This window comes from Myotis myotis, unplaced genomic scaffold (genome assembly GCF_014108235.1).
Source record: "Myotis myotis isolate mMyoMyo1 unplaced genomic scaffold, mMyoMyo1.p scaffold_m19_p_10, whole genome shotgun sequence".
In the NCBI taxonomy this organism is placed as follows: Eukaryota; Metazoa; Chordata; class Mammalia; order Chiroptera; family Vespertilionidae; genus Myotis; species Myotis myotis.
The window spans coordinates 26,089,840-26,101,004 of NW_023416314.1; the positions used below are offsets into that span (position 1 = coordinate 26,089,840).

General features: G+C 40.4%; 1 protein-coding gene across 1 annotated transcript; it reads right to left on the reverse strand.

Moving 5' to 3' along the window:
* Window positions 1–2,897: 2,897 nt before the first annotated feature.
* Window positions 2,898–4,112, reverse strand: UBTFL1 (upstream binding transcription factor like 1). Its single transcript, XM_036323992.1, has one exon. The coding sequence runs from the start codon at window positions 4,110–4,112 to the stop codon at window positions 2,898–2,900; it is 1,215 nt and encodes a 404-aa protein (XP_036179885.1).
* Window positions 4,113–11,165: the final 7,053 nt, after the last annotated feature.

Sequence of the window (11,165 nt, forward strand, 5' to 3'; positions counted from 1 at the left end):
ATGTAAAGTGAGGTCATATCACAAAAGTGTGTAGACTAAAATAAGAATATGCAGCCCTAACCGGTTTGGCTCAGTGGATAGAGCGTCGGCCTGCGGACTCAAGGGTCCCAGGTTCGATTCCGGTCAAGGGCATGTACCTGGGTTGCGGGCACATCCCCAGTTAGGGGGTGTGGAGGAGGCAGCTGATCGATGTTTCTCTCTCATCAATGTTTCTAACTCTCTATCCCTCTCCCTTCCTCTCTGTAGAAAATCAATAAAATACATTTTTTAAAAAAGAATATGCAGATCCCAACAGGGAAAGCAGCAGAGCCGACTAAGAGGCCCCATCAGGAAACCAGGAGTTCATGGTGCTTGAAGGAAAGGAATGCCTGATGAATGAGAGCCAATCAACAAGTGCGTGAGTGCTTGAGCCAAATCACTCTGCAGCCTCATTTTCCCTCCTGAACTTGCTTCCTCCTTGAGTTTCAGTTCAAGCACCACAGGCACAAGTGATAGCCACCTTCCTCTGGACTGTCAGACACCATACACATCACGGCACTCAGATGGCTCCCTGATACTTAACATTCATTTCCTCTCCAATTTTATGCAAAGGGAAAGAGACTAAGTGCTAATGTACCCAGTCTAGGTGTCTGGAACAGTTCTGAGAGATTTCCCTCCCTGGATCCTCTCCCATAAATACATTTTCTTTTCATTTTCTAGGGGAGAGAGAGGGGAGATCCTTCAGCTTTATTGTAATAAATGTGCCCTGTTTCCCTCAGCCTGCTACCCCCAGTCAGGTTTCATTACTGTGGGGAAAACAATTCAAACCTAGTTTATGAAAAAGAGTTAGTGAATGTAGTAAACATACCCAGAAGCTTTGTGTAAATGTCACATTCCCAGCAAAGGAATGTCTGGAAAATATGCCTCTAGCCATCTTTTCAATATGGAATAAAAAAAAGCAGGTTTATTTCTGGAATATGATGAGTGTTTAATATTAGGTCATGCAATAACCCAATTCCTGATACAAATATACGTAAGGAAAATATTATTGATGATAGAAGTGATGCGTTAAATAATAATACACATTATGTAATAAAAACTATAATATATATACATATGCATTTTCTGAATAGGATGCATAGCTTATTTTAAATGTAATATTAATCAGCATAATTTCAATAGTTGCAAATCCTTCAAACATGAGTTTGAAAGTCAGAAGCAGGACAAGCACATATCACTGCTGTTACGTAACGTTATTCTGAATATTCCAACCAACACTTCTAGAAAGAGAAAGGATTAGAGGTATAAAACATGTTAATGCTGCCATTATTTTCTAAAGTGTACTCTTTATCTAGAAAAACACTTAATAATAATTCACTAAGATATGCGATTATCTAAATGCTCAAACCTTGATGGTTTTCATATGAAAATGATGCAATTACTTTTATCAAGCTTATATTCATGAGAACACAATATGGAAATAGCCAGGAATATACAGGGGGAAAGGATTTAATTTAATCTCACATTAAATAGATTTTCAAATACATCAGTAAACCAACTAATCAAAGCAATGTGGTACTGCCACAGTAATTCACAGGCAGACCAGTAAAACAGAATAGTGTATATTTACACGCCTATATCTTTCTATGTATCTATGTATCTATGTATCTATGTATCTATGTATCTATGTATCTATGTATCTATCTATCTATCTATCTATCTATCTAATTTTTGTTGTTGTTGTTAATCCTCACCCGAGGATTTTCCCCCCATTAATTTTAGAGAGAGAGAAATCTATGTGAGAGACAAATCAGTTGATTGCCTCCCAAACACACCCCAAGAGGGGGCAGGGATTAAACCTGCAACCCAGGTAGGTGCTCTTGATCAGGAATTGAACTCAAGACCCTTTGGAGTGCAGGCCAATGCTCTAACCACTGAGGACAGCAGCCAGAGCTATCCAGGTATCTTTTTCTTTCTTTCTTTCTTTTCTTTTTTTTTCTTTCTTTCTCTCTCTCTCTCTCTCTCTCTCTCTCTCTCTCTCTCTCTCTCTCTCTCTCTCTCTCTCTCTCTCTCTCTCTCTCTCTCTCTCTCTCTCTCTCCTTCCCTCCCTTCCTTCCTTCCTTCCTATCCACCCTGAAAGCTAAATAAGAGATTCACTTGAACCTGAAGCAACAAAAAGGAATTTGGGATTTGCCAAGAACAAATGCAGGCACTACTTAGAGCAGCAGTGCCCCAAATTATAAAACACTTATTCCATGGAGGCCCTCATTCAAAGAAAATAGCTAACCTTAGGAAATATAATTTTAGTTGAAATTAGTAAGAAAGTCTCATAGAGATGTAAGAGTTCAACATTCATGTATAAACATTGCCTGCTCCATGATGCTGCCCACTCTCACATTAAGAATGACCAACTCCTTTCTCACACCAGATGTAGTGTAAGAGTCCAGAGGTAGAGTTCTTGCAGAGAATGTAGGCGTCACAGGCTCACGGTGGCCCCCGACCACTTCTGGCAGACAGAAAATGAGGAAAGCACAACTTCTTTCTTCAGAAATATTCAGTCTAGTGCAGTGTGCTCCTCACAGCTGCCCAATCATCTCACTGTCTATTTCAAGATCCTTCATTGCATGGAGATCCTAGGGGTAGTGGTACTGATGGTGTAGTGGGACCCAATACAGGCTCACACATATTTCTTCTCCAGAAGGAACCTCTCTTCCCAGGTGTGTGGACCTGATATTGAGAGTTCTGTCCCAATTCCCTGCTTCCCAACCCATCCTACTCTGTATTGAGGAGGAGGAGGGGAAAGGAAGGAAGAAGCAAAGCAATAAAAAGGGACAGGGAAAAGAGCCCTTCAATGTACGTAGATGCCAAAGACTTCTGTTGGGAAGTTCTCTGTCCCGCCATCCAGGAATGCACAAAGCTCAGTTGGAGTCTGAGTCAGAGGTGTCTCCTGAGGAAGATGAGGTGGAGCTGCTGTCATCTTCATCGCTACTGCTGGGGTCTGAGGAGCTGCTGCTTTCTGCCTTTCCCCCATGTTCCTTCTTTTCTTCAGATCCCCATGAGCAATGAGGACAGTCCCTATTTGTCTCTGAAGATGCCATCCTGGGAGCCCGTGGCCCCTGGTTCTGTGTAAGCCCTCCTGGCAGAGTCTGTGCTGGTGGAGACTGCACATCTGTCCTGATGATCTTGGGGTCTGGGCCTCCAAACATGTTCGTGTTCTTACGCTTCCCAGAGGTCCTCTCTCTGTAGGCAGCATACTCTTCAGGAGACAGGCTCTTAAGCCAGTGCTCCAGGTCCACCTTGTACTGTTTCTGCAGCTCCTCAGCCTGCTTCCTATAATGCTCCTTCTGGCTCCTTGGGATGTGCTGCCAGCGTCTGCTAATCTCCATCATGCGCTCCCTCTGGGGCAGGCCTTGCAGCTCCCTACTCCACCACAAATCCTGGTGGAACTTCTGGAATTCATTCATGGGGGGCTTCTTGGGCTCTCCATGGGATTTAAACTCAGAAAAATAGTTTTTTTGGGAAGACTTCACTTCTTTCCCTTTTCTCTGAAATTTCTTGGGGGCTTTGTTTGGGTTCCTTTTGTGGACAACAGATGGCTTGGAGTTCTGCACTAGCTCAGAGCAGTCTTTCCTGAACTGAGCCAGTTTCTCCTGAAACTCCTGTTTCTCCTTCTGGAAATCTTGAATATATTTCATCTTCATCTCCTCTGGGAGCTCCTTGTATTTCTCAGACATGACCTTGGTCAGCTCCTGATTCTTGAGTTTGGGGTACATTTGGGAATACAAGGGCCGCTTCTCCTTGAAGAAGCGGAGGTAAGGAGTCAGGGGCTTCTTGGGCATGTCTGGATGGTTCTTAAGTTTTTTGCTTTTGTAAGAATTTTTAACAAGTTCCTTAGCTTCCAGGATTAATTCTGTCAAAGTGCGATACTTTCTTATCTTACTAGAAATTTCTAACCACTTGCGTTTGCACATTTCTCCAGAATAACCTTTAAAAGCTACTTTTCCCCAGTCCATATGTGACTGGGTTGTTTTGAATGTGTGGTTGTCATTGGATGGGAGAATATTCTTCATGAGGTCCAGTAACATCACAATGTCTTCTTTGGGCCATTGGTCTCGGCTGTTACTCAATGCCATTTCTAGGACTTTGGGTCACTTATGAGGCCCCAGTTATGCAAACACCAAAGCAGAAACTCAAAAGTCTTCAAGCTTAAGACTTAGCAGCTGAGCTATTTTGGAAGTTCTGCAGTGTGAGTTCTATGTTTCTGAGGAGCAATAGAAGAATGAATGAGAAAATCAGAACTCACTCGGGATATGTCCTTCATACAATTAAATTGCCTTAAAAAAATAAGTAAAAAATGGCCTGCCTACCTCTGAAGCAAAATTTAGGTTTACCTTCCATATGCTACATTTGCACTTTTCAAAAGAGTTATATTAACTTTCATTCTATCCTGCCTTTTGCCAGATTTCACCAGGGCCTGTATTAAATAGAATAATAACTGGCTTTTCAAGGCTCAATGTAAGAAAAAAAGCCTTGGGAAGAAGAAAAAATTTAAAATGAAAAGAGAAATGTGGAAAAGGCAGAGGACTGTTGCTCTCTAGAGCCTTGAGTGTGGCCACCTTCTCAGTGCAGCTCAGCTGTCTGCGACTGAAGGCACGGGCTTGAAATAAAATGAAACAAGCCAAGGAGACATGCATTCCACGGAGGTCTTTTTCTGTGAGTGAACCTTGAACCTGCAGTAATGGTGAATTTGTAGGTTATCTGGAGTGCAGGGGAATGGCTGATTTCTAACGAATCATGTCGATTCTTTCCTCAAATGTCAAGGACTGAATAAGAATTATGGAATATCCACTATTTTATTTGGTTAACTCTTTTTCATTCTTAAGCATCTGTCACTTTTACTATTTTACAACAAGGTTTTCCAATTAAGCTTTAGGTTTCATGCCAATTATAAAAGTACCCAAAATATATAACTTTCCCTCTAGATATCCCAATTTGTATGCACAAGGAACATAACTTAAAAAAATAATTATGTAAATGTCAAAATAATAACAGATCAAAATTCTATAGCTCAAGAGTAAACTAAAAATAATTATATAATTTTCATTATGTAATTACATTTTGTTAATACAGTCTTAGGCCTATGGATAGTTCGGTTAAATACTATACATGTGCTTATTTATTTATTCTAATCAAAGAAGAAAGAACTCATTTACTTATAAGTGTGTACAAATCTTATGATTGTATAATTGATCTCATCAATGTTTATAGGATCCCCCACCCAGTCAGGTCAGGAGTTCTGTGTTCTCTGTGTTCTTGTACCCAAAGACAGCAGTAACCTTCTGAGTTTTCCAGCAACTTCAAATGCCTCCAAACAGAATGAATCTGGCTTTTGAGACACATTGACATAGGGATCCCTGAAGCTCCACCCTAATTAGGTTTTTGTAGTGGGGAAGACAGTTCATTGATTCGATTAATTTCCTTTGGAATTTCAGGAATCATCTATTTACCCCTCTCCCCCTTTGTAATTCATTCCTGGCATTGATTTTAAACATCCATATGGCAAATATTCCCACATTCTACTCCCATTCCTGCCCCTACATCCTACTTTCTTTCGAATGGTACTGTGTTTGAATTTAGGTCCTGCCCTTCAGTGCCAATTTAGTCTTTCCCTCTGGTCTAGAACCTGAAATCCTCTCATCTCTGGGATGGCTGTCTAAGTTGTCTCCGTCCTGCTCAGGAAGCCAAAATGAAACAGGTTCAGGACTGAAAGGGCTTAACAGATTTGGTTTGGTTTTTGCTTGCTGGTTGTTTTTGTTTGTTAGTTTCCCCACGGGGATTATTTCCCCCTTTCCTTTTGAAACAGCAATCAGCCCGGCCCGGGCTCCGTGGTTGAGCATTGACCTATGAACCACTAGGTAAGGGCACATGCCTGGGCTGTGGGCTTGATCCCCAGTGGGGGACATGCAGGAGGCAGCCAACCAACGTTTCTCTCTCATCATTGATCATTCTATTTACTCTCCCTCTCTCTTCTTCTCTGAAATCAATAAAAATGTACTTAAAAATAAAAATAAAAATGTGCCTGTTAAGGAAAAAAAAAATCAGAAACTGGCCACATGAGCCTTAAAAAACAAAAAATAGCAAATTGGACCTTTACAAGGTTTTGGTTTTTTTTTTTTAACTAATTGAACACTTTTTAGGTTAAGGTGTATGAAGACACATGCATATATTATGTGGGATATTTTAGGTGGTGTATGATTTTCATAATTGCTCAAAAACTAGAGAAATCGCTTTTAAAAACTAAAATATCTAGTAGCAAATGGTACTAAAATAAAAAAATAATCAGATAATTTACTACAACAAATATCCATATATTACAATTGCTCTAATCACAGATATTGCTGTCATTTCAATTAACTAGGAAATCTACTTAGAAAAGATGCAAGCACTCCAACAAGTAAATCGAAAATATTTGTAGTAAGAGAAAGAAGGCATGGAGTTATTTACTCCAATATATATATATATATATATATATATATATATATATATATATATATATATATTTACTCTAAATCCATACTCACCAGTGTGCACTAAGAATGGTCCCACCTCTGGAATTTCTGTCAATATCAGGGTCAATAGGAAACCTCTGTGCTCAACTGGCAGCTCCAACTTCAGTCAGTTTCCCCTGGAGAAGAAGTGAAGTGGCCTCTGCACAGATATGCCTTTTATATGATCCCACCCCAGGTAAGGCCACACCCACTTGCTGAGATGGGCTTATGTCTTCAAATGGAAGTAACCAGTCTGAACCTGAATAGATTACAGATAGTAGTCGGATGGCCAATTAGGTTTACAACACATAGAAAACAATACTTGGGGGCTTTCATCCTAACAGAATGTAAATGTATTTTGAGGTAAGAGGCATGAAACTTTCAAATATGGTATTATTAACTATAGTTACCATCTTATAGATGCTGTAGAAAATTATTTTTAATAGTGATGCCATGCTTACCTGTATTTTGTTGTCACCTATCACTATTAATAATCACTGATACACACACCATCCAAGTTATAAAATTTAGGTCTGATTTTTAGAAATATATGAAATGAAAATAATCTAACCATGCTGGAAAGTTGAAAAGTGAAAATCTAAATGAAACTCACCTTTTAAAATTTATTGAAAAATTAATAATAAATCTATCAAAGCCCACATAACCTAGAAAGAGGTGAAGTACGTGACCTCTTACTCAATGAGTAGGATTGTAAATTAAGGTAAGGGTCATTGACTAGGAATGATCCCAAAATTAAATCTGGGAAAATTATCTCAAACATTTATCAACATGTTGCAAGTCATCTACGTAAGCATATAGAGGAAGGAGTTTCATTTTTCAGCCAAAATCAAATAATTCTGTGGGCAGGCTGCCCATGGTCACAGTTGGAATCCTGGTCAGGCCACATACCTGAGATGCTGGCTTGTAGGGGATTTGTAGAACGCAGCCCATCCATAATTCTCTCTCTTTATTGATGTTTCTATCTTTTTCTCTCTCTTCCTTCCTCTCTCTGAAACCAATAAAAGCTAAATTTATAAAAATAAATAATATATCAATAAATAACTAAACCATCATAACTAAGTTTTGCTAGGTACCATAGTAACTTCTTGATTCTCCTTCCCAAAACCCAGGCTTCAATGGTAAGACAAATCCCCTAGAATTTGGAGATTATAGGTTAGTAGAAAAGATGAATATATGCACAGAGAAATTAAAAAAAAAATCAGAACATCAAATAAAGAATCTGCTGTGTACACCTGAAGAAGAAAACAAAAGGGCAAATGACTCAACCTGAGATTCCTTTCTTATTTTAGATTCTATGTAGCTTAGTTACTGTATTTACTTACTGATTTATTTTTGTAAATAAATTTAATTTGTAAATCAATTTTCATATTGATTTCAGAGAGAGGAAGAAAGAGAAATAGAGAGAGATAGACGCATCAATGTGAGAGAGAATCATTGATCAGCTGCTTCTTCTTTTAAGCTCTCTACTGGAGGTTGAGCCTGAATGCCAGGCATGTGCCCTGACCTGGAATCAGATCTTGAGCTCCTGTTTCATGGGTTGACGCTCCACCACGAGTCATAGCAGCTGGGCTACTTACTATATTTATTGTTTAGGAAGGAATGAGATGGAAAGGTTATAGAATTTTAAAATTCTGTGTGACGTGATCACAGATCCAGGAAACAGTAGTGCAAGTGATTGTTGGGACAAGTCCCTGTAAGGGAGCGCACCATGTAACAGCGCTACAGGGAGCAGACTCTCACAGAATTATTTGATTTTTGCTGAAAAATGAGAGTTCTTCATCCATATGCTTCCATAGTTGACATGCAACATGTTGAGAAATGTTTGAGATAAATTTCCCAGAATTAATTTTGGGATAATTTGCTGATCAATGGCCCTTTGTGGAGAGATAACGAGAAAAAGAGAGACAGAGAGAGAAACATACACTTGAAAGAAACACATAGATTGGTTGTCTTCTTTACATGCCCAGAGCAGGGCAGAGGATCAACATTCAATCAACATGCTTGACCTTTACTGGGAATCAAATCCTGGGCTGATACTCCAACCAGTGCGCTCAAACAGCCAGGGCTGTTGTCATATATTAATGTAAGAATACCTTGACCACTACTCTTTATTTTCAAAACCTCACCCAATAGTATCTTTATTTATTCTGGAGAGAGAGAAAAGAGAAAGATTGATAGGTTGCCTCCCGTATTCACTCTAACCAGGGATAGAACCCGCAACCTGGGTATTGCCCTGACCAGGAATCAAACTCTTGCCCTGAGATCACAAATAGTATCCCCTTGCTCTAAAATCGCTGCTCTGGTGCTTGGAGCATAGCTCAGTGGTTGAGCCTCAACTTATGAGCCAGGAGGTAATGGCTCCATTCTGGGTGGAGGCACATGCCTGGGTTACAGGCTTGATCCCCAGTGGGAGGCAATGCAGGAGGCAGTCAATTAATGATTCTCTCTCATCATTAATGTTTCTATCTCTCTCCCCTTCTATGCCTCTCTGAAATCATAGAAAAGAAAAAATAGCTGCTATGTCCTGCCATGGTTGTGGCCGTGGCTGTGGCTGTGGCCTTGACATCATAGATATTGTTAACATGTTGTTAAAATTAACAGTCAAATTAACCACCTGGGTGTCCCTGCACAAGTCCTTAAGTGAAACTTTCCCTGACACCCACCTCTATCCAGCCTGCTGCCTGCTCCCAAGGCAGCTACTCTGAAAATCACTTTGGTCTCCTTTAACTACTTAGTTTATGACTCACTGTAACAAGATGGAAACCCACATCAATGGGGAAAAATGACAAAGGAAGAATATTTTTAAATGAATAATTCCTATCTGGACTCTGCCAAACCTTGCTACTTAAACCTGGATGCATCCCATCCTCGATATATTTCTCACTAAATAAACCAACTGTGGGAATGCAGAGATTTTGTAAGAAATGGGAATTGCAACCTTGACTCTAAACCTTTTGCCACAAATGCATATATATACTTAAAGTAGATGAAGTTAGTAAGTTAGTACAGTTATGATTTTTAAAAATAGTCTTGAACTCCAAAAGCACAATTACTCTGTCCTGGGGGCCATAATTGTTCAAAATAAAGCCAAAGGCCATTTTTCCTTCTTTTATTAACCACTTTTTCTAGCAGCAACTTTTCCTCAGTTAAGTACAAGAATTTTCTTTACTAAGGAAATATAAACTAGTCCATCCCAGCCAGTGTGGATCAGTGGTTGGGCATCAACCCCTGCCCCAGAGCTCACTGGTTGGATTCCTGGTGAGGGCAGTTGCCCAGGGTGTGGGCTCCATCTGCACTGGGATATGTGCAGGAGGCAGCCAATAAATGTTTCTCTCTCATCAATGTCTCTCTTTTTGTATCTCTCCCTTCTTCTCTCTGAAATCAATTTAAAAAGACAAAACAAAACACATGTAACAGCAAAAAAAGAGAGATTAGTTTGAGTTCATCAAAATTAAAAGCTTAAAATAGTTCTGGGATAGAATTAAAGTTAAATTGCTTGAAATTACATGACATAATGAAAATCAAAGTCAAATATCTTGAGCCAAGTGAGTGACTGGCATTGAGTGTTAGCTGGGATATTAGAGCCTTCAGGACCCAGCACCTGGAGCTATAGATTTGGGTGAAGTGCCTGAAACTCAAGCTATTTGGCAAAGGAAGGATGAGCAGAAGAGGGATTGTTCTTTATGCAGAAGAAAAGGGGGCGGGAGGGGGATGGAGTTGGTTAAATAGTTAAGAATGGCTTCTCCAGGTTGTGTGATTTCCTGGGTCTGCTTTCCATGTGTGTCACATGCCTACAAAGCCTGTCCTGCTCTAGACACAGAGTCATTGAGTCACATTTTGCTTAGACCTTTGTGTCTCCAGGGCAGAGGAAGAAACTCCTGATTTTCTTCCCTCAGAAAAATGGGATCAGACCTCCCACAAAACTTCCCTAAAGAGCTCACCTGTGCCATCTGCCTGAATTACTGTATAGACCCAGTCACCTTGCGCTGTGGGCACAGCTGCTGTTGTTCCTGTGTCTAGGTATCCTGGGAGAAAGCTCTACTTGCTGTCCTGTGTGCAGGGAACCATCAGAGCAGAAAATCTTCAAAACCACTATTATCCTGAAAAATGTGGTTTCCATTTGCCAGAAAAGCCAGTCTGCGGCAATTCCTGAGCCCTGAGGACAATGGGTGTGGGCTGCACGAGGAGACAAAGCAGATCTTCTGTGAAGACGACAGGAGCCTGCTGTGTGCACTGCTCTAGCGCTCAGGAGCACCAGGCTCTCAGACACGGCCCCGTGGAAGAGGCTGTTGAGGAACACAGGGTGAGTGGTGCCCTCAGAGCACTTAGATTCTGGAGGAGAGCACAGCAAAGGGATGGGGTTCCATCTCCTCCTTTCTGACTGCACTGATACCCACTTCAGACTCAATAATGAAGCTGTGAGGAATGCACTTGTTTACCTGTCTTCATGGACTCTGCCATTAAATATGGAACTGCCATTGGACCAGTGATCCCAATTCAAGGAATATATCCCAAGAAACCAGAAACCAGAAAGAATGTATGCACCCCTATGTTCATAGCAGCACAATTTACAATAGCTAAGATCTGGAAACAGCCCAAGTGCACATCAGTAGATGA

Excerpts from the sequence above, each read along its gene's own strand:
- UBTFL1 (XM_036323992.1), bottom strand. The coding sequence starts at position 4,112 with ATGGCATTGAGTAACAGCCGAGACCAATGGCCCAAAGAAGACATTGTG.